General features: G+C 42.6%; 1 protein-coding gene across 3 annotated transcripts in view; it reads right to left on the bottom strand.

Moving 5' to 3' along the window:
• The window catches only part of grb10a (growth factor receptor-bound protein 10a), a 52,266-nt gene that overhangs the window by 16,159 nt on the left and 11,484 nt on the right, over positions 1-24,623 (bottom strand). For 2 of the 3 annotated variants that reach the window (XM_023976253.2, XM_023976254.2), the window contains exons 4-5: positions 18,140-18,383; positions 17,883-18,009 (exon numbers count right to left, since the gene is read on the bottom strand). In XM_023976253.2, coding sequence (XP_023832021.1) covers positions 17,883-18,009; positions 18,140-18,383 — 371 coding nt within the window. Of the gene's footprint in view, positions 1-1,599; positions 1,704-17,882; positions 18,010-18,139; positions 18,384-24,623 lie in introns of those variants that run through there. The other variant, XM_023976255.2, reaches the window with a different exon arrangement.

Genomic DNA, 24,623 nt, shown 5'->3' with positions numbered 1-24,623 from the left:
CTACCCCCAAGCCATAAGACTGCTGAACAACTAATCAAATGGCTACCCAGACTATTTACATTGACCTCCCCCTGCTACTCAATGTTTATTATCTATGCATAGTCACTTTAGCCCTACCTACATGTACATATTACCTCAATTACCTCAACTAACCTGTACCCCAGCACATTGACACGGTACCGGTACCCCCTGTATATAGCCTCGCTATTGTTATTTTATTGCGTTACTTTTTTCACTTGAGGTAATTTAGTAAATATTTTCATCACTCTTATTTTTCTTAAAACTACATTGTCGGTTAAGGGTTTGTAAGTAAGTATTTCACTGTCGTATTCGGCTCAAGTGACAAATATAATATAATTTGATGTAAATGAGGATATTCGCGAATGCTGACCATGACCATGACCTAGGTGTCTCACCAGAAAAACGGTTGACCCGAGGTTACACATACGCACCTGAACATACACATTTAACAGTATGCCTGAGATACAGTATACACACACACATCATACATACTCTACCAGTCAAAAGTTTTAGAACACCTACTCATTCAAGGGTTCGTCTTTATTTTTACTATTTTCTACATAGTAAAATGATAGTGAAGACATCAAAACTATGAAATAACACATATGGAATCATGTAGTAACTAAAAAAAAGTGTTAAACAAATCTAAATATATTTTATATTTGAGATTCTTCAAATAGCCACCCTTTATTTCATCGTTTTGACATCTTCACTATTGTTCTACAATGTAGAAAATAGTTAAAAAAATTAAGAAAAACACTTGAATGAGTAGGTGTTCTAAAACGTTGACTGGTAGAGTACATATAAACCTCTGACATATACGCACTAAACATATGCCTGAAAATATACATACATTCACATAAACATACACAGTACTCACACTTAAAAATACACATACGCACTTAACGATATACACATACAAATATTCACGCCTCAAAAACACACCCACATTTACTCAAATACACACATACACCTGTGAGCAAAACCCTATTGATAGAGATCTCTATCTAACCATCTCTCCATCCTAAACTTCTTCCTCCCAGCAGGGAAGTGTGTTTGTGTGTGCGTGTAAGAGTGGGTGTGAGCGTGTTGTGTGTGTCTGCAGAAAATGTGCCTAAATTTCCATCATTAAGTTTTATCCCCAAACCCATCAAGACACGACACTAGAAACAAGTCCAGAGTAGAACAAAGAATCACACGACAATAGAAACAAGTCCAGAGTAGAACAAAGAATCACACGACAATAGAAACAACTCCACGGTAGAACACAGAGAATCACAGGAAACCAAAAATGACGCCACAGCTCTCTCTGCCTCCTCCTTCCACCGTCCCAGCCCAGTGCCCGGGCTGTGTCTTGACCATTACAGGACAGGACAGAGACAGGACAGCAGAGAACACAAAGGGTACGCACTAGAAAGGAGACGCCAGAAACAAAAGAAGAAAAGTATTTATTGCGTCTCGTAGTAGTTTGAGAAAGTTTCTAAATGTGGAATGTCGTCACCGCTAAAGTTATACACACACACACACACACTCACTCTACCCACACACAAGCTACCCACTACACACAAACATGCTTACCTCTACAGCCTGAAAGAGGCAACAGTCAGGAGAGCACGATGGCATTTTCACACTGAGCCTCACTTTACTGAGACAGAGAGAGAGAGTGGAGTGAGAGAAAGAGGGAGGGATAGGGGGAAGGAGGGGAAGAGAGGGAGGGACTGAGAGGTAAAGTGAACACGAGATTGGCAGAGGGAGAAGGAGCGATGGAGGGGACATTGAAATAGAACAAGGAATATTGGTGGGGGAGAGAGACAGGGAGTGAGGAGAGGGGGAACGAAAAGTAGAGAGGAGGGCAAGAAAGAGAGAGAGGGCAAGAAAGAGAGAGAGAGGAGAGCACTTCCTCTCATGCTGGGCAGGATAATGCCTGAATGTTCCTCTGTCTAAGACTCAGCCAGTGGATTAGTGCGGTGTGTGTGTTTGTGTGTGTGCGTCATGCGTGCAGAGAATTCACTTCATGTCACACACGACGTACAAACAAATGCATGCACACACACACACAGACCCAGTCATAGTCACGCATCTCCAAACATTTTCTAGCTGCCTCACGGTTTCAATTTCTCCTATCAGACCAACCTTCCCCCTTTGTTTTCTTCCCTCCCCCTCTATTCTCCTCTCCATTCCAGCCCTCCTCTCCTCTACAGATGAGTGTGAGATGAAGGGATGAAGGGTCAGGTATGGAGCAGTGTGAGGAACAGATATCTGTTGTCTTTCATGGGGCTGTGGGGGAAAAACAGTTTGGTCACTAGTTAAAGTCTGTAAAGAGTTCTTTAGTTTTAGACTGGGATCACGTGTCAGCTATAGGGGCTGGCAGACAGGAGAGAGGGGGGGGGGGGGGAGTGAGAGAGACTGGGGATTGCTCAGCTATTCTGCTGAGAGAAAATGGAAGATAAAGAGGAGAGAGGGAGGGGGGATTAAGAGAGGGAGAGAGACAGTGAGTGACAAATCATTTGATATTTATTTAGATTCTAGTTTATTATCCATTTATTATTTTAGTTTAAACTGAACAAAATCGAGCAATTATTCAAGTATATAAATTGTGAATAACAATAATAATGAGACTAGTGTTGAGCAATTAGTGCTTTGAGGTCGGTTCAAAAATGGTTGGTTCAAAAATGTGTTATTTGTTTCGTGCTGTTGACGAGTCCAGAGAGCAAATCAAGCCTACCACTGGCCAATCAGATAGCTCAGATCACAGTTTCTGCACTGTTTCCTTGAGCCTATAGACAGGAAAAAGAAGCCTTGAGCGCACAGCAAAGTTGATACTGTGAAATTTCAAAACTTTTAAAACCCTGACTAGAGAGAGACTCAATAAATACCACTGCAGCTACAATGAATAGCTATAGCAAAGAGTTTCAATAAGCTAGATGGAGATATTGTTAGCAGCTTGTCCCTTTTTTTTTTTTATATATCAAGTAATATTTCACTTCATCTGGACATCAGATTAACACAATGAATTGGTGCATGAGACAGAAATAATGCAGTTATTATAATAATGCGAACTGAATTTCGCCATCAGCTGGAATACAGTGTCCCCTTTTCTCAGCGGAGGGATGGTGAGTCAGCCTCACAGCCGCTCTCTCCCTCCTCTCAAACCAGGGGTGGAACTTTCACTGGGGACATGTCCCCACCACATTCTGAAATAGCATTTTTGTACGCTCCAGTTTTATCATTGGAATGTGATACAAAACGGAGGCATCGGTGTGCTTTAGGACCATGCGTACGCCGCTGAGCGGTTGATAGGCTGTTAAGTGTTTATCTGTCTGGATTAAATAAATAAATACATATCCAGTCAGAAGTTGGCACACCTACTCATTCAAGGGTTTTTCTTAATTTTTATTATTTCCTACATTGTAGAATAATAGTGAAGACATCAAAACTATGAAATAACACATGGAATCATGTAGTAACCAGAAGACTGCAAAACAAAAATATATTTAACATTTTAGGTTCTTTGAAGTAGCCACCCTTTGCCTTGATGACAACTTTGCAAACTCTTGGCATTCTCTCAACCAGCTTTATGAGGTAGTCACCTGGAATGCGTTTCAATTAACATGTGTGCCTTGTTAAAAGTTAATTTGTGGAATTTCTTTCCTTCTTAATGCGTTTGAGCCAATGAGTTATGTTGTGACAAGGTATGGTTGGTATACAGAAGCTAGCCCTATTTGGTAAAAGACCAAGTCCATATTATGGCAAGAACAGCTCAAATAAGCAAAGAGAAATGACAGTCCATCATTACTTTAAGACATAAAGGTCAGTCAATACAGAACATTTCAAGAATTTTGAAAGTTTCTTCAAGAGCAGTTGCAAAAACCATTAAGGGCTGTGATGAAACTGGCTCTCATGAGGACCGCCACAGGAAAGGAAGACCCAGAGTTACCTCTGCTGCAGAGGATAAGTTCATTAGAGTTACCAGCCTCAGATTGCAGCCCAAATAAATGCTTCAGAGTTTAAGTAACAGACACATCTCAACATCAACTGTTCAGAGGAGGCTGCGTGAATCAGGCCTTCATGGTCAAATTGCTGCAAAGAAACCACTACTAAAGGACACCAATAAGAAGAGACTTGTTTGGACCAAGAAACATGAACAATGGACATTAGACCGGTGGAAATCTGTCCTTTGGTCTGAGGAGTCCAAATGTGAGATGTTTTTGTTCCAACCGCCGTGTCTTTGTGAGACACAGAGTAGGCAAACAGATCTCCGCATGTGTGGTTCCCACTGTGAAGCACGGAGGAGGTGGTGTGATGGTGTGGGGGTGCTTTGCTGGTTGCACTGTTGGTGATTTATTTAGAATTCAAGCCACTCTTAGCCAGCGTGGCTACCACAGCATTCTGCAGCGATACGCCATCCCATCTGGTTTGCACTTAGTAGGACTATCATTTGTTATTCACCAGGACAATGACCAAAAACACACCTCCAGGCTGTGTAAGGGCTATTTGACCATGAAGGGGAGTGATGGAGTGCTGCCTCAGATGACCTGGCCTCCACAATCACCCAACCTCAACCAAATTGAGATGGTTTGTGATGAGTTGGACCACAGAGTGAAGGAAAAGCAGCCAACAATTGCTCAGCATATGTGGGAACTCCTTCAAGACTCTTGGAAAATAATTCCTCGTTTTTATTTTTTATTTAAACTAGGCAAGTCAGTTAAGATCAAATTCTTATTTACAATGACAGCCTACCCCGGCCAAACCCGAACCCGGGTGACGCTGGGCCAATTGTGCGCCGTCCAATGGGACTTCCAATCACGGCCGGTTGTGATACAGCCTAGAATAGAACCAGGGTCTGTAGTGGCCCCTCTAGCACTGAGATGCAGTGCCTTAGACCGCCGTGTCACTCGGGAGCCCCCCTTGAATGAGTATATGTGTCCAAACTATTGACTGGTACTGTATATTTGGACACACCTACTCACTCAAGGGTTTTTCTTAATTTTTACTATTTTCTACATGGTAGAATAACAGGGAAGACGTCAAAACTATGAAATAACACATATGGAATCATGATAAACAAATCAAAATATATTTTATATTTAAGATTCTTCAAAGTAGCCACCCTTTGCCTTGATCTATTACCAGTGTGATCATATACATCAAATTTTGAGATTTGATGTTGTTCTGAGAAGAACATTGACAGGGCAATTCAAGCATAGCCAATATGAAGTGATAATGTAATGGGCGTATAGCCTACTACAAACCTCATTGCTACAGTACTGTTTTTAATATGTTCAAATTGCATAGTTTTTTAAGTCATGTTTAAAAAAAAATCTGAGCAGTAGATCTTGGCTTGCATTTTGATTCAGAAATTGATCTTGACTCAGAAAGGTTGGTGATCACTGTTGTAGTTAATTACCACGTTTTCTGCACAAAACTATGTAGAATGTTGGAAACTACAACTCCCTACTACATCCCACAGTTCGGGCTTGATCGCATTTATCTTGACAGAAACTTCACATTGAGCTCACAGAAAGAAAAGAAAAACGAAATGGAATTCAAATAAATGAACAGACTTTGGTCAATTAGTTGTTCAAAAAACAAACAAAACATTTAGTTAATCAGCACTAAGACAGAGGGACAGAAAGATAGAGAGCGAGAGAGGCAGAATGAGAGACAGAAAGAGGAATGTCTGTAATGTAATACTGAGTCATAATCAGCCTCATGTGTGGACTGCTGCATGCCAGCTGGGCCTAATACAGCCTGCATGAGAACACACACACACACAGACATGCATGCAAGCATTCACGCACACACAGAACATAAAATGTTATGTTAAGTAGCCCCACAGCAAGAGAGAGCTGTGGGTTGTCATAGGTTACATCCACAGAGATTAATTTCTGTGTGTGTGTGTGTGTGAATGTATATATGTGTGTGTGTATATATGTGTGTGTGTCAGTAAAACTCCTTTCACATTACATCTTAACTATTAACATCCTCTTCCCTTCCATCAATCCCCTTTCCTCCCCGACCCTCCTAGCTCCTTCCTTCTCACTCCGACTTCCTCACACCTCTTCCCGCCCTCTTCCTCCCTCCATCTCAGATATCTGACCATGTCATGGAGAGAGAGATGGAAGCGAAGCGTCTAGACATTATGAGCAGGCAGAATGATGTGGTTGTTAGTCTGGGTCAGTGTGTGTGTGTGTGTCACACCGAGACGCTCGCTCACACACTCGTGGTCTTAACTTGATTAGAGGCCACAGTTCAGCCTCAAACTCAATTTACCACTTAACTAACCTTGTCTTAACCACACACACGCTGTGGTCTACCCCCTTATCATGACTCAGGCTCTCTAACAGATAAACAGATAACAGATTCCCCCCTTGAAGGAAAAACAGAACTTTGTTTTTACATTTTTGTTTTTAAAGGTTTTTCAACCTCTATTGGTTTCAGGGAGGTAGAGCAAAACACATAAATTATGCTAAGTAATACGGAACACACACACACTCAATGATCTTATGGCATTTATCACCGAACCTCTAACATTACGTAAGGGGAAGGGGGGGGGGGGGGGGGGGGGGGGGAAAGGAGCCGCTCGATCGAGAGATTGAAGCCAAGGGTTACAGAAACAGTCTTCCACATTTTTATTTGATGTTCTAAAAAAAGACTTGTGCCTCTGTGCTCGTTTAAAAGCAAGAATTACATTACAGATGGACTGACTCAATCAATCACACACACACACACATACACACAGATGCCAAAGTAAACCAAGCCAATAAGACAGACAGTGGTGGTGAGGGCAGCTAACCCGGAGGGCCTGACTGAGACTTGTGTAAGACTGGCCATTCCCATTGTCTGGGAAACTGCCTTCTCACACACACGCCAGCCAGGTCACCTGTGATACAAGTCAGTATTTGACGTCCATCCATGTCTGTGGACGTTGGGAGATGAGGTGTAAACTGGCCACTAGGGGCAACAGCGAGTGCTGTTACCGTCTACCTTATGCCTCTGATTCCTAAGGTGCAAGTTCAAATCCAGCTATGTTATTTTTGAGATTTAATGCCTAAACTTAACCTTAAATACTTACAAATTTGATGTTTGAGAAACATGGATGAACGTCTAATTCAGATGTGAGACTGTGAGAGCCAGTTGCGCACGCACGCACCCACACTCGACTTCACGTGTCCTTACTAAAAGCGGTCTAAAGCTGAGGTCTATGAGAACATGGCTTACAGTATGAGTCAAAAGTTTGGACGCACCTACTCATTCAAGGGTTTTTCATTTTTACTATTTTCTACATTGTAGAATAAGCGTGAAAACGTCAAAACTATGAAATAACACGTATGGAATCATGTAGTAACCAAAAAAGTGTTAAACAAATCAAAATAATTTGAGATTCTTCAAAGTAGCCACCCATTGCCTTGATGACAGCTTGCACACGCTTGGCATTCTCTCAACCAGCTTCACCTGGAATGCTTTTCCAAGAGTCTTGAAGGAGTTCCCACATATGCTGAGCACCTGTTGGCTGCTTTTCCTTCACTCTGCAGTCCAACTCATCCCAAACCATTTGAATTGGGTTGAGGTCGGGTGATTGTGGAGGCCAGATCATCTGAGGCAGCACTCCACCACTCTCCTTCTTGGTCAAATAGCCCTTACACAGCCTGGAGGTGTGTGTTCGGTCATTGTCCTGTTGAAAAACAAATGACAGTCCCACTAAGTGCAAACCAGATGGGATGGCGTATCGCTGCAGAATGCTGTGGTAGCCACGCTGGCTAAAAGTGCCTTGAATTCTAAATAAAATCACTGACAGTTTCACCAGCAAAGCACCCCACACCATCAAACCTCCTCCTCCATGCTTCACGGTGGGAACCACACATGTGGAGATCATCTGTTCACCTCCTCTGCGTCTCACAAAGACACGGCGGTTGGAACAAAAAAATCTCACATTTGGATTCATCAGACCAAAGGACAGATTTCCACCGGTCTAATGTCCATTGCTCCTGTTTCTTGGCACATGCAAGTCTCTTCTTCTTATTGGTGTCCTTTAGTAGTGGTTTCTTTGCAGCAATTCGACCATGAAGGCTTGATTCACGTAGTCTCCTCTGAAGAGTTAATGTTGAGATGTGTCTGTTACTTGAACTCTGCGAAGCATTTATTTGGGCTGCAATCTGAGGCTGGTAACTCTAATGAACTTATCCTCTGCAGCAGAGGTAACTCTGGGTCATCCTTTCCTGTGGCGGTCCTCATGAGAGACAGTTTCATCATAGAGCTTATCGGTTTTTGCAACTGCACTTGAAGAAACTTTCAAAGTTCTTGAAATGTTCCAGAATGACTGACATTCATGTCTTAAAGTCATGATGGACTGTTGTTTGTCTTTGATTATTTGAGCTTTTCTTGCCATAATATGGACTTGGTACAACTTCTGTAAACCACCCCCACCTTGTCACAACACAACTGATTGGCTCAAACACATTAAAAGGAAAGAAATACCACAAATTAACAAGGCATGACTACCATGAAGCAGGTTGAGAGAATGCCAAGAGTGTGCCAAGCTATCATCAAGGCAAAGGGTGGCTACTTTGTAGAATCTCAAATATATTTTGATTTGTTGAAAACTTTTTTGGTTACTACATGATTCCATAGGTAGAATAATAGCAAAGACATAAAACTATGTAGAAGATAGTAAAAATAAAAACCCTTGAATGAGTAGGTGTCCAAACTTTTGACTGGAACTGTAGGTCAGAACGTTTAAACTTTCACATCTATTCAGTTTCAGATCATACAGCAACTAAGATAGAGGGATGGAGAGAGAACATGACATAGATATAGACACACAGAAAGACAGAGGGAAGAATTACAGAGAAGATGGTAAGAAAGAGAGAAGTCCTGTCTATTCTAGAAGAGAACAGTGCCAGTGAAAACTAAGTATACAAACACACTCGCTCTAATTCACATGGCTTTATTAGCATGGGAAACATATGTTTATGTTGCCAAAGCAAGTGAAATAGATAATAAACACAAGTGAAATAAACAATCAGAAATGAACAGTAAACATTACACTGAGAAATGTTTCAAAAGAATAGAGACATTTCAAATGTTATATTACGGCGTTACAGTGTTGTAACAATGTGCAAATTGTTGAAGTACAAAAGGGAAAATAAATAAACAGAAACATGAGTTGTATTTACAATGGTATGCAGTGATCTCATTTCTCATATTTACCCCCTCTCTATGTAATGTATGCTCTCATCTATAAAAGTGGATTCTAGTGATAGTATTTTCCTTTCTTTTTAGACCACGTAGGCCTAATTTTTTAATTTTTTTTAATGGTAGGCTAACTCTCTCTCTCTTTCCACAAGGCATGTCTGAGACTCCCGTCTGCATTGTTGTGGAGGCTATGCCATCTGGTAAGACCCTGTGTTTGTGTGTGGGAAGAAGTCAGTAACATGTATAAATAACTTTTGACCTTGGTGTGTAGGTATAAATAAGGTTGTATACAACAGGTGTAGACTAACAGTGAAACGCTTACTTATGGGCCCGTCGCAACAATGCAGAGAGAAAGAAAATAGAGAAAGAAAAGAAAAGTAATAACATGTAATAATAAAATTAATAAATACACAATGAGTAACGATAACTTGGCTATATACACAGGGTATCAATACCGAGTCGATGTGCAGGGGTACAAGGTAACTGAGGTAGATATGTACATATAGTTACGGATAAAGTGACTAGGAAACAGGATAGATAATAAAACAGTAGAATTGTTAACCAAATAGCTACCCGCACTAACTATTTAGCTTATGGCTTGGGGGTAGAAGCTGTTGAGGGTCCTGTTGGTTCCAGATTTGGTGCATCGGTACCACTTGGCGTGCGGTAGTAGAGAGAACAGTCTATGAATTGGGTGGCTGGAGACTTTGACCATTTTTAGGGCCTTCCTCTGACACCGCCTGGTAGAGAGGTCCTGCATGGCAGGAAGCTTGGCCCCAGTGATGTACTGGGCCGTACGCATTAACCATTGTAGCACCTTACGGTCGGATGCCAAGCAGGTGCCAAACGAAGCAATGATGAAGCCAGTAAAGATGCTCTCAATGTTGCAGCTGTAGAACTTTTTAAAGCTCTGAGGGCCCATGCCAAATCTTTTCAACCTCCTGCGGGGGAAGCGGAATTGTTGTGCACTTTTCACGACTGTGTTATGTGTGTGTGTGGACCATGATAGATCCTTAGTGATGTGGACACAGAGGAACTCTCAACCCCCTCCTCTACAGCCCTGATGTGAATGGGGGCGTACTCAGCCCTCTGTTTCCTGTAGTCCACGATCAGCTCATTTGTCTTGCTGATGTTGAGGGAGAGGTTGTTGTCCTGGCACTACAATGCCAGGTCTCTGACCTCTTCCCTATAGGCTGTCTCATCGTTGTCGGTGACCAGGCCTACCGCCATCGTGTCGTCAGAAAACTTAAGAATGGTGTTGGAGTCATGCGGCTACGCAGTCATGGGTGAACAGGGAGTACAGGAAGGGACTAAGCACGCACCCCTGAGGGGCCCCTGTGTTGAGGGTCAGCATGACAGATGTGTTGCCTGCCCTAACCAATGGGGGTGGCCTGTCAGGAAGTCCAGGATCCAGTTGCAGAGGGAGGTGTTCAGTCGCAGGTTCCTTCGTTTAGTGATGAGCTTGGAGGGCACAAGGGTGTTAAATGCTGAGCTGTAGTCAATGAATAGCAGTCTCACATAGGTGTTCCTCTTGTCCAGGTGGGAGAGGGCAGTGTGGAGTGCAATGGAGATTGCATCATCTTTGGATCTGTTGGGGTGGTATGCGAATTGGAGTCGGTCTAGTGCGTCTGCAATGGTGTTGATGTAAGCCATGCCCAGCTTTTCGAAGCATTTCATGGCTAAAGATATGAGTGCTATGGGGTGATAGTCATTTAGACAGGTTACATTGGCATTCTTGGGCACAGGAACTATGGTGGGCTGCTTGAAACATGTAGGTATTACAGACTGGGCCAGGGAGAGGTTGAAAATGTCAGTGAAACACTTGCCAGCTGGTCAGCGCATAATAGGAGTACGCGTCCTGGTAATCCATCTGGCCCTGCGGCCTTGTGAATGTTAACTTGTTTATCCTCTTTGGGCTAGGGGGCGGTATTTTGACGTCCAGATGAAAAGCGTGCCCAAAGTAAACCGCCTGCTACTCAGGTCCAGAAGCTAGGATATGCATGCAATTAGTAGATTTGGTTAGGAATCACTCCAAAGTTTCTAAAACTGTTAAAATACTGTATGTGAGTATTACAGAACTGAAATGGCAGGCGAAACCCCGAGGACAAACCACCCCCCTCCAAAAAATTCATCCTACCACTGATTTCAATGAATGGCACTATTATAATAAGGCGAAATCCTCCCCGATTGCAGTTCCTAGGGCTTCCACTAGATGTCAGTCTTTAGAAAGAGTTTCAGGCAGTTTTTTTTGGAAAATAAGTGAGAAGTTGTAGTTTTTCTAAGTGGCTTCCATTTTGGCTGTAGTGTTTCCAATGCGCGTGGAAGAAAAGAACGTTCTTTGTTATTTATCTCCGGTAATGAACATACTAATCTCCGTCTTAAATTTTATCGTTTATTTGCGTATTAGGGTACCTAAGGTTTGATTATAAACGTTGATTGACTTGTTCTGGATAAGTTTATTGGTAACGTTTGGGATTCATTTTGAAGGAGGGAAACCGAGTGGATTATTGACTGAACCGCGCCAGCTAAACTGAGTTTTTATGGATATAAAAGGACTTTAATCAAACAAAAGGACCATTTGTAATGTAACTGGGACCTTTTGGAGTGCCAACAGAAGATCTTCAAAAGGTAAGGCATATATTATATCGCTATTTCTGACTTTCGTGTCGCAACTCCCTGGTTGAAAATTATTTGTTATGCATTTGTGTGCTGGGCGCTGTCCTCAGATAATCGCATGGTTTGCTTTCACCGTAAAGCCTTTTTGAAATCTGACACGGCGGCTGGATTAACAACAAGTTAAGCTTTATTTTGATGTATTGCACTTGTGATTTCATGAAAGTTTAATATTTATAGTAATTAATTTCAATTTGGCGCTTTGCAATTTCACCGGAAGATGTCGAAATGGGACGCTAGCGTGCCACTGATCTGCAAGAAGTTAAAGGTCTTACTCACATCGACTACAGAGAATGAGATCACACAGTCATCCGGAACAGCCAGTGCTCTCATGCATGGTTCAGTGTTACCTGCCTTGAAGCGAGCATAGAAGGCATTTAGCTCGTCTGGTGTCACTGGGAGGCTCGCGGCTGGATTTCCCTTTGTAATCCGTGATAGTTTGAAAGCCCTGCCACATCTGACATGCATCCGAGTTGGCATAGTAGGATTAGGTATTAGTCCTGTATTGATGCTTTGCCTGTTTGAAGTCTTAGAGGTTGTAGCGGGATTTATTATATGCATCCGGATTAGTTTCCCGCATTTTGAAAGTGGCAGCTCTAGCCTTTAGCTCAGTGCAGATGTTGCCTATAATTCATGGCTTCTGGTTGGGACATGTACATACGTAGGGCTGTGGCAGTCATGACATTTTGTTAGCTAGGTATTTTCATGCAAATGATTGCTGGTCTCACAGTAATTGACTGTTAATTAACATAAACACGCTTAGCATCTCCATGAATACAAGCCGCTGAAAAAAAATTAAAAAAGCTTGTGCTCCATTCCTCGTCTCAGGTTGCACAGCTGTTCACTCAAGTGATCATATTTTAATTGACTATTCTCAACTTAATCTCGTCTTTACTAGTATGTACAATTTGTTCCGATTTAGAATGGCCCATTATCAAATGGGTAGGAACAGGGGCAGGGGGAAAAAGACGTCATCCCTATGCACTCTAATAGCAAAGTGTGGCCTCAGTTTGTTTTTCAATCCTGCCAGGCAGGCTATTCCAGTTTTATAGTGGAGCATGTGCTTAATTTTAGCTGCTGAGAAATAAATATAGTAGCACCTGGAATCCTCCTCTTTTCAGTGGCAACCATCAAAACTCTGCTTTCAAACAGGATTGCAGATAGAAATGTCTGGGCTTATAAAGGACACAAAGTTTGGACACACCTACTCATTCCAGGGTTTCTTTATTTGTACTATTTTCTACATGGTAGAATAATAGAAGACATCAAAACTATGAAACATCACATATGGAATCATGTAGTAACCAAAAAAGTGTTAAACAAATAAAAATATATTTTATATGAGATACTTCAAAGTAGCCACCCTTTGCCTTGATGAAAGCTTTGCACACTTGGCATTCATGAGGAGTCACCAGGAATGCATTTCAATTAACAGATGGCCCTTGTTAATTTGTGTAATTTTTTCCCCTCAATGCGTTTGAGCCAATCAGTTGTGTTGTGACAAAGTAGGGGGTTATACAGAAGATAGCCCTATTTGGTAAAATACCAAGTCCATATTATGGCAAGAACAGCTCAAACAAGCAAAGAGAAAAAACAGTTCATCATTACTTTAAGATATGAAGGTCAGTCCTATAGGCCTATGCGTATACATAAGCTCTAATATGCATAGGTTACATTTTTAGCATCACCTTAGAAAGAGCTGTCCTTTTTCTTTGGCTTTGAAACATCCACAACGACCATGTTTTCCACTCAGTTTCAACTTTTTGATCGATCACAGTGAGATGAGATGAGTTTTAAAAGCATGATATTGTTATGATAAGTGTTGGATGTCATTTTCAATTGCATTGATGTCAGAGTGGTTAGAGGGACAATAGATTAATTAATGAAGCCGGTGACTGATGTGGTAAACTCCTTAATGTTATCGCAATAATCCCAGAACATTTTCCTGTCTGTACTAGCGATACAGTCCTGTAGCTTAGAAGGAGCAGTGTGTGCGCGTGACTGGGGCACTGGATTCTCTGAATAACACACACTGGGGGAAGGAAAGGCTGGAGTCTGACAAACTCTCTCACACACAGCCGTGACGCTCCGAGCTGGGGTGGAAGCGTGTGAACGGGAAATGAGCGTCTGTCTTTCCCAGAGACGCTGTCGGAGAAGCCGGAACGCCGGACGGATAGGCAGGGCTCACACAGCCCAGACACTGAGAGGTTGCCAGCAACATCTCCAGGAAGAGGGACACCGAGCATCCTGTAGCCCTAGAACACTGTGTGTGTGTGTGTGTGTGTGTGTGTGTGTGTGTGTGTGTGTGTGTGTGTGTGTGTGTGTGTGTGTGTGTGTGTGTGTGTGTGTGTGTGTGTGTGTGTGTGTGTGTGTGTGTGTGTGTGTGTGTCAGCGGCTGCCCTGCTGCTGAAGAGAGAGAGAAAGCAAGAGAGGAGCTTTGGCCGAGGCTACTGTAGATTGTGAGGATGAAGGCCTTTTTAATTGAAGTAAAATTAAAGTTAGAGAGTATGCCTATTGTGAAAAGCTTACAAGGCATGTCTCCAAACTGTGACCATGTAGCCACATTTTGCAACCCTTAGACTTGGTTGTGAGTTAAGAAATGTATTGGTCACGTCAGTACGGGCTGCACATTCATTCACCTCCGGAGCCTGCTGGTTTTCTGTTTGACTTGATAATTATTTGTAACCACCTGGTGTCCCAGGTCTAAATCAGTCCTTGATTAGAGGGGAACAATGGAACTGGCTTCGAGGTCCAGAGTTGAGTTTGAAGGCTATATCCATTATCCTCATGAATCCTGTAATGAAAGTGTCTGTTTGCCTCAGCTTTCTGAAGGTATACTTTTAATGTATGGATATCATAAGGTGAATGCACCAATTTGTAAGTCGCTCTGGATAAGCGTCTGCTAAATGACTTAAATGTAAATGTAAATGTAATGTCTCAGCTCTCAATTCTAAACTCAACAGCAACTATTTTACAAAGATATTTGATCTGGCTTTCAGATATGGAGTGCGCGAAAAGCACATTGGCCATTGCGAGTGCATAGGCCTCATTGAACAGTAAGCTACAACTAGAAATGAAATGAACTTCTAGATGAATAGATGGCTACTATGAGTGGTATTATATTTAGAGTTAGCAATCTAGCTAATGTGTTTTGAGTTTCCACTTACTCAGGTGGTGAATTAGCCCCCAAATACAGTTCTTTCGGAAAGTATTCAGACCCCTTGATTTTTACAGCCTTCTTTTAAAATGGTTTCTCCCATTCTTCTCTGCAGATCCAAGTTCTGTCCGGTTGGATGGGGAGTGTTGCTGCACAGATATTTTCAGGCCTCTCCAGAGATGTTCGATCAGGTTCAAGTCCAGGCTCTGGCTGGGCCACTCAAGGACATTCAGAGACTTGTCCCGAAACCAATCCTGCTTTGTTTTGGCTGAGTGCTTAGGGTCTTTGTCCTGTTGGAAGGTGAACCTTCACCCCAGTCTGAGGACCTGAGCACTCTGGAGCAGGTTTTCATCAAGGATCTCTCTGTACTTTGCTCCGTTCCTCTTTCCCTCGATCCTGACTAGTCTCCCAGTCCCTGCCGCTGAAAAACAGCCCCACAGCATGATGCTGCCACCACCATGCTTCCCCGTAGGGATGGTGTCAGGTTTCCTCCAGACTTGACACTTGGCATTCAGGCCAAAGAGCTCATTCTTGGTTTCATAAGACCTTCCTAGAGGCAGCTCTAGGAAGAATCTTGGTAGTTTCAAACTTCTCCCATTTAATAATGATGGAGGCCACTGTGTTCTTGGGGCCCTTCAATGCTCCAGAAATGTTTTGGTACCCTTCCCCAGATCTGTACCTCGGCACAAACCTGTCTCGAGCTCTACATACAATTCCTTCAACCTCATGGCTTGGTTTTTGCTCCGACATGTACTGTCAAAATGTGGGATCTTATATAGTCAGGTGTGTGCCTTTCCAAATAATGTCAAATCAATTGAATTTACCACAGGTGAACTCAAACCAAGTCATAGAAACATCTCAAGGATGATCAATGGAAACAGGATGCACCTTAACACAATTTCAAGTCTCATAGCAAAGGATCTGAATACTTATGTAAATAAGGTATTTCTGTTATTTATTTATTTGCAAAAATTTCTAAAAACCTGTTTTCGCTTTGTCATTATGGGGTATTGTGTGTAGATTGAAGAGGATTTAAAAAAAAACATTTAACCCATTTTAGAATAAGGCTATAACAAAATGTGAAAAAAGGGAAGGGGTATGAATACTTTGAATGCACTGTATATTAGCCTATGATATTAGAACACATAAAGATGCAGGCAAATGCATATATTTTTTTTGTTGACAATTCTGGAGCCATATTTAACAATAGCATATTTGTCTACCCAAAATGCATGAGAATCACTGGATTAAGTTGCACATTAAAATATTTTGAATCACAACATCACAAGATTATGAAATAACTTATTTAGTACCATCTCAGTAGACTAAATACACTTTTTATAAAGCATTGTGAATACCTTGATAGGCCTACAATTTCTTTCTACTGCATGACCCCCCCCCCCAAAAATGGTACGACCAAATCATGGGCTGGTGCCACCAACTGAAAAACGTAGTGGCACAAGTCTGTTAGTCTGGAGCCCTGCTACAAGGGGAATGTCCTCCGTGTGGAGGAGTTGAACTATTGTAGTGGACAAGGATGAGAAGAATGGTGCGGCCAAATGCATGCTACTTTGCACCTCGCCGTTTTTATTTATTTATTATCATTAGTTTTATGATTATTATTGTTGTGTCATTGTTATTATTGTAGGCCTTTTTATTAATCTAAACCAGTTCTTTAAATATGCAAAGCATGTTTTGTTTCATTCTGTTGAGACATTTTAATTTTTAACTGTAATGTTATGTTTTCCGCAATTTAATATCCTGCTCATATTTTCCCTATAAACAATGGCTTGACTTACTTTTGATATTACCTTAATAAAAGTTTAGAAACATTTGTGAAGGTTTGGTGTGGTGTGGCTATTAGCCTACTATACTGAAGGCCTATGATATGACGACTGTGCGCACTGGTGCTCCAACTGACTCCGACAGCTGAACTTGAGATAAGGAAGGATGTTTCAGGCCTACCAGAGTTACTCCTGTAATCTAACGCTTATCTTCATAACAAATTCTAATAGAACATTTATGAATTAACCTTCTATAAATCTGTCTGACAGACGCAGCAGCCTGTCTGACATGAAAAGATGCATGTCCGTGACGTATCATGCCACCGGCATATCTCTCTCTCTCTCTCTCTCTCTCTGAGGCTAGGACTAAGCTTCTCTTTCTTTCCAATTATCTTTTAAATATTAATATCATACAATGGACGCTTAAGCCTATAGGCCAATGCATGCAATGCCGTTATGCATTTGGTGCTCAAATCTCCAACAGCTGCACCGTGAGGTGGACAATGTGTTTTAGGAATGTACAAACCAATAAAATAGGCCATACATTTTTGCATATGCTACAGATCAAAACACAAGGAATAGTGTTTTTATAATTAGATATAGGCTCTTTAAGGACACAAGTGTGGCTCATTTGGCCAATATCCCTGGTTTATTGATGGAGCTGACTGCGTGGGAGGATGGCCTAATGGGTTACGTACCCAATACATATGGATGTATTTCTCAAATGTCAGATCAATTGAAATCTTTCCAGTCACCTGTCTGGTGCCAAATGTGTGTGTGTGTGTGTGTGTGTGTGTGTGTGTGTGTGTGTGTGTGTGTGTGTGTGTGTGTGTGTGTGTGTGATTAATGACCATCATACCAGAATGAATAACACACACACACAAGTATGATAACCCAGAGTGAACTGTTGAGTAACATAAGAAAGGCAGGTCTACGGCCAAACACAACATTATGCCAGGACATTACAGTCCAGTCAGCTGATTCAGAAACAGACACGCACTCGCACTCAAAAGTCACTCCGTCTGTGTGTGTGTGTGTGTGTGTGTGCTTACATGGTTGTCTGTGGTGTGTATGAGGCTGAGGATGGGAGAGCCAGTGGGGGTGCAGAGTTCAGGGAAGGGGTTGATGATGGCAGGGAGAGAGGAGGGACGACACTGCTGCTGCTCCTCCTGGAGCCTCCTGTAGAGGGAGACAGAGTTGCACAAAAATAAAAAAGACACCTCAATCACAGATTTACATTTACTTAAAGAAAGATAGAGATACTGTGTGTGCGTGCACGTGTGTGTGTGTGAGAGAGAGACATAGTTACCTAAAGGCGTTGATGTGTACGGGCTGGGAGCGACACAGCCTCTCTTGGGGGCAGGAGGGGGGAATAGGGGGCGTAGGGCGCTGGGAGCGAGGGCCGCGCCGATGAGGAGCGTGCCCGTGATGAGGGGTGTGCACGTGGCTGTTGTGCAGCAGCGGGGCCGTCTCTGTGTGGGTATTGCAGCTGGAGTAGAGACTCTCCAGAGAGGAGTTCATGTCATTCACCAACGCCTCCAGATCCACATCATCTACACAGAGAGACAGAGCGACAGAGAGAGACAGACAGACAGGGGTAAAGACGGGAGGGAGGTGGGGAAAGGGAGAGAAAGAGGGAGAGAGATAGAGGTGTATTTAAAACACAGCAAAAAGGAGACACATGCAGCAAATTTTGCTCTTACCAATAGATGTCACTGTAGACTAGAGATAACTAGGATGCTGTCCTGAGCACAGAGAGAGCTACTCCCAAATCCCCGTTATTCGCATGAAGACGGAGATACAGGGGGTGCAGATCCGGGTGCCTTGCGAGAATTTGTCAGCGAGTGAGTACCCGCCTTTACCATGCGCTCTATTGGCCAATGTGCAATCACTAGAGAATAAACGGGATGAGCTCCGTTCCAGACTATCCTACCAGCAGGACATTCAAAACTGTCATATCTTATGTTTCACCGAGTCGTGGTTGAACGACGACATGGATATACAGTTAGCTGTGTTTTCCGTGCATCAGCAGGACAGAACAGCTGCATCCGGTAAGACGAGGGTTGGTGGTTTGTGTCCATTTGTCAATAACAGCTGGTGCACAATGTCTAATATTAAGGAAGTCTTGAGGTCTGTCTCGCCTGAGGTAGAGTACCTCATGATAAACTGTAGACCACACTATCTATTTTTTGAGGGGTCTATTTACCACCACAAACCGATGCTGGCACTAAAACCGCACTCAACGAGATGTATAAGGCCATAAGCAAACAAGAAAATGCTCATCCAGAAGCGGCGCTCCTAGTGGCCCGGGGACTTTAATGCAGTCAAACTTAATTCCGTTTTACCTCATTTCTAGCAGAATGTTAAATGTGTAACCAGAGGAAAAAAACAAAACAAAAACACTCTAGACCACCTTCACTCCACATACAGACACACGTACAAAGCTCTCCCTCGCCCTCCATTTGGCAAATCTGACCATAATTCTATCCTCCTGATTCCTTCATACAAGCAAAAATTAAAGCAGGAAGTACCAGTGACTCGCTCAATACGGAAGTGGTCAGATGATGCGGATGCTACAGGACTGTTTTGCTAGCACAGACTGGAATATGCTTCTGGGTTCATTAAATGGCATTGAGGAGTTTACCACCTCAGTCACCGGCTTCATTAATACGTGCATAGATGACGTCGTCCCAACAGTGACCGTACGTACATATCCCAACCAGAAGCCATGGAATACAGGCAACATCCGCACCGAGCTAAAGGCTAGAGCTGCCGCTTTCAAGGAGCGACAGCTCTTATAAGAAATCTCGCTCTGCCCTCAGACGAACCATCAAACAGGCAAAGCTTCAATACAGGACAAAGCTAGAAAACTACTACACACGCTCTGACGCTCGTCGGATGTGGCAGGGCTTGCAAACTATTACAGACTACAAAAGGGAAACCCAACCACGAAGTGATCAGTGACGCGAGTCTATCAGACGGGCACTGCCCTTTCCCACCTGGACAAAAGGAACACCTATGTGAGAATGCTATTCATCGACTACAGCTCAGTGTTCAACACCATAGTGCCCACAAAGCTCATCACTAAGCTAAGGACCCTGGGACTAAACACCTCCCTCTGCAACTGGATCCTGGACTTCCTGACGGGCCGCCCCCCATGTGGTATGGGTAAGCAACAACATCTGCCACGCTGATCCTCAACACAGGGGCCCCTCAGGGGTGCGTGCTTAGTTCCCACGCCGACTGCGTGGCCAGCACAACTCCAACACCATCATTAAGTTTGCTGACGACACAATAGTGGTAGGCCTGATCACCTACAACGATGAGACATCCTATAGGGAGGTCAGAGACCTGGCAGTGTGGTGCTAGGACAACAACCTCTCCCTCAACGTGAGCAAGACAAAAAAGAGACGATTGTGGACTACAGGAAAAGGAGGGCCAAACACACCTCCATTCCCATCAATGGGGCTGTAGTGGAGCAGGGTCGAGAGTTAAGTTCCTCAAGCTACAGTAGACTAGAGATAGTTAGGATGCTGTCCAGAGCAGAGAGAGAGCTACTGTATGTCAGAGGGACATCTAAGAAACCATTGGAATATAACGGAAGACTCCAGCCTTCCACTAAAATGTTTCCTCTACCATGTTCTAAGGTGTCCCTAGGCTCTGAGTGTGTGTGCATGTGTAGGCCTGAGTCTGCTGACTCTGGAGCACTGGGAACACGGTCACTGCCTCGCATATGTTAAATCTAGAAAGTGGGACACCAAAACCACACACAGAAAGGCTTAGATCAGTTGGAGACAAGAAATGGGTCCCCCTACCATACACATTTAGGGTCTGACCGTTTGTTCTCTAACCACACACCCTGGGGACAGTCTGGGATACAAGGCCATGTGATGCTGGGGTTCATCTATAGGACAGGGGTGACCAATGGGAGGAGAGGGAGAAAAAAGAGAATTAACCTACATTACATAAAAAGAGAGGGGGTAAATATGGCTCTTAATATAGGGTGTTATGGTGTAATGAGACATTGACATGCTTTACATTCCTAATGAGCTCACACACACACACAACTATGCAGGTAAGGTGATACAGCATCTAAACATAGTGGCCTGTTACAGAGACAGAGAAGTGAAACTAGAGCTGCTGTCTGACTCTGACTGGAACCATCATCCTCTACAGTCAACATGCTGAAGTCTATCATTCATCTACAGTCATACTTAAAAGGTTAAATTCAAATAAAAAACATACCAAAGTCTCTATCATCCCCTACAGTCAACATGGGGTGGCAGGTAGCCTAGTGGTTAGAGCGTTGGGCCAGTAACCGAAAGGTTTCTGGAACGAATCCCCGATCTGACAAGGTAAAAATCTGTTGTTCTGCCCCTGAACTCTAGTTGCTGTTCCCCCGGTAGGCTGTCATTGTAAATAAGAATTTGTTCTTAACTGACTTGCCTAGTTAAATGAAAGGTTACATTTAAAGTTTTAAAACATAATGACATTTTTATCATCCCCTACAGTCAACATACCAAAGTCTCTGTCACTCTCTACAGTCAACATAACGAAGTCGATCATTCTCTACAGTTATCATACTGTCAAGTCACTAAACCAGCTAAATATGCCTCTAGACAAGTGTATTGGTCTGCGGGAGCCCACACCGATCCAAATGAAGCATACATCGGTAAGAAAACTGATTCAAATGTTACGAATCGCAGGTTTACCAACATTTTTACTCATAATTGTTTCTGCCTTACTCTGCAAATACCTCTAATTTGTTGTGACGGAATTGATGCGTCCTCTCCTTCATCCTATCAAACTTTTGTGCATGGAGCTGCATATGACATTGCTTTACAAGTCAGATAACAACTGTGTACACAGCGCGAGAGATGCAGCTGCACGAGCCAACGAGAGGTAGGCCTTCTCTATCCCTGTTCTAATATTGGTAGACTACATCTGCATGGCACCTTCAGCATTCAGATGTTTGTAAAATGGCTTTCGCAATATGAAATCATAGACTTTATTAACTCCTTACACTCGTGGGAATTGTCCTATACTGTATGGATAGGGCTAAATTGAAATGTTTCTTACAGAAGAAATATGGAAAGTATATGCAATACCTGTAGCCATTAAAAAAGGGCCAGTTTGGAGATAATGGGAAAATTATTAGACAAAGGTGAGAACACAACAGTTCACCTGACACAAGACTGAATCCAAACATTAGAATGTTGATTTTACACTTACTGTACTTTTCGTTATATTTGTTGATAACGAAGTCTGAAAATTTGGGGTAGTTGCAACATAAGACAAAAAAAATTACAAGAGTTTGAGTGAGAGGTCTAACTGGTGTTTCCAAGTGGCCACACACCTCTCCAAAGTGTGCACAGTTCCTAAACAACTTCAATGCACTTTTATGACTCAAAGAAGAGTCTACAACTAGAAGGTGATTTTTTGAGCTCTCCTAGCTGTGCCGTTGAGGAACTAGAGCAAGCACACTTGTAGTTGTGTTGTTTGGAACACAGCCCTGCATCTCCGCCTTTACACAATTACTGTTAAGCAATACAAAAACGGTCCATTATAAATCACAATCTGGGTCAGATGGGTATAATTTGAAAGCTTGTTCAATTTCCAACATGACAAGCTAAATGATAAAATATGATCTTAGGCTTTCACTAGGCAATTTAGAGAAGCAGATCGTAATTTTGGTGCAATAGAATGGAGTCATGAGTGCATTTCCTTCACAATACAACAAACATCGTCTCATTCTGTTCAGGAGGACCCAGAAAATAACGGCATGTCATCTGTAACTGTACTTCAAATATAATGAACATAAATGTTAACACTGTATATGACATGAGTTTTATGATATGGAAATGTGAAGTGTACAGCATTCCAATTTAAGTGCTTATCAGAGTCCAAATCTGCCATTTTCAACATGTATATGGGTGCAAGTGCAAAGGGCTACATGAGGGACAACCAATGTCATTTTTTGGGTCATTGATACCAAATGCACTGTCGAAAATGTTGTTTTACCGGTGGAGACGTACCGGGCTATCGGAGTGGACAACTCACATTTTGCTGATTGCACATCTAACTGCTGATTGGTGGTTTTCGATTGCCAGGTCCACCGTACAAAATATTAGCTCTGCTTTAAACAGTCAGTGCATTTGATCATTTTTACATGAACAGGGTAAAGGTGTAATTTCATAACAAGGACAGCAATAACGCACAGGTCAGGACGGGAGAAGAGAGCAGCTCTTGGTCAAAACCATCTGCTTTTGAGATGGTGTGAAATCCAAAACTGTTATATTAATTAGCTATGTATGTCATAGCTAATTTCTAAAAGATAAATATTTACATATTACTAGCTCAAAAAAAACATTTTAAATCTGCTATCTGACAAGTTAAATCAGTGGGTGATGAGTATTTCAGATAAAAGGTGGGGGGGACAGAAACATAAATTGCGCCGATCCATTTCAAATCGCACCGAATCGTTTCAAACAAAAAGTATTGTTACTGTATCATATTGGAGCACATGTATCTAGATGCGTATCGAATCGTGCTTGTAAGGAGATCTGCACATCCCTATAACCTAGCATAATAAAGCCTGGCATGACAGCCTGATGGCGTCGATAGATAGGGCAGCTCTACTTCTAGCTCCTACGCAACTTCACAGTATTTCGTTTTTTTTGTGTGTGTTATTTCTTACATTAGTAGCCCAGGAAATTGTTGGTGTTATTACATACAGCCGAAAAGAACTTTCGGATATCAGAGCGGCAGTAACTCTCCAGCATTAGGACCGGGAATACGACTTTCCCGAATTGGATCCTTTGTTCGTACTCCCCAGGGCAATTGAATGGATTCCAGAGGCTGATCCAAAACACCGCCGGCTGAGAAGAGGTGATCGGAGTGGACTTCTAGTCCGACTCAGGAAGCGCGCACACCACCCACCATTTCCAGAATATTACTCGCTAATGTTCACGGAAACATGGCTCTCTCGGGATATACTGTCTGAGACTGTACAGCTAGTTGGGTTCTCAGTAGATCGCCTAGACAGGAATAAAGAAATCTCTGGGAAGAAGGCAGGCAGGGGTGTATGTTTCATGATTAACCACTCATGGTGTGATTGTGATAACATACAAAAACTCAAGTAATTCACCCGACCTAGAATACCTCAATCAAATGCTGATAATTATCTTCGGTTATAGTCACAACCGTGTATATTCCCCCTCAAGCCGATACCATGACGGCCCTCAAAAGAGCTTCACTGGACTTTATGCAAACCACATAGTGAGGTTGCATTTATTGTAGCTGGGGATTTTAACAAAGCAAATTTGAGGAAAACACTACCAAAGTTCTACCAACACATTGATGGTAGCACTCGCTCTGGGAAAACAGACCACCGCTACTCAGCTTTTCAAAGTGCCTATAAGGCCCTCCCTCGCCCTCCCGTTGGCAAATCTGATCATGACTCCATTTTGCTCCTCCCTTCCTATAGACAGAAACTGAAAAACAGGAAGTACCTGTGCTAAAAACTATTCAAAGCTGGTCTCACCAAATCGGAATCCACACTTCAAGATTGTTTTGATCACGTGGACTGGGATATGTTCAGGGTAGCCTCTAAGAATAACATCGACAAATACACGGATACGGTGACTGAGTTTATCAGGAAGTGTATAGGAGATGTTGTACCCACTGTGACTATTAAAACCTACCCTAACCAGAAACCGTGGATAGATGGCAGCATTCGCGCAAAACTGAAAGCAGGAACCACCACATTTAACTTCTCTAGGGTAGGTGGCAGC

The sequence above is a fragment of the Salvelinus sp. IW2-2015 genome, linkage group LG31, assembly GCF_002910315.2.
Source record: "Salvelinus sp. IW2-2015 linkage group LG31, ASM291031v2, whole genome shotgun sequence".
In the NCBI taxonomy this organism is placed as follows: domain Eukaryota; kingdom Metazoa; phylum Chordata; class Actinopteri; order Salmoniformes; family Salmonidae; genus Salvelinus; species Salvelinus sp. IW2-2015.
The sequence above is the reverse complement of the archived record's forward strand: the minus strand, read 5'-3'. Positions and strand labels throughout refer to the sequence as shown.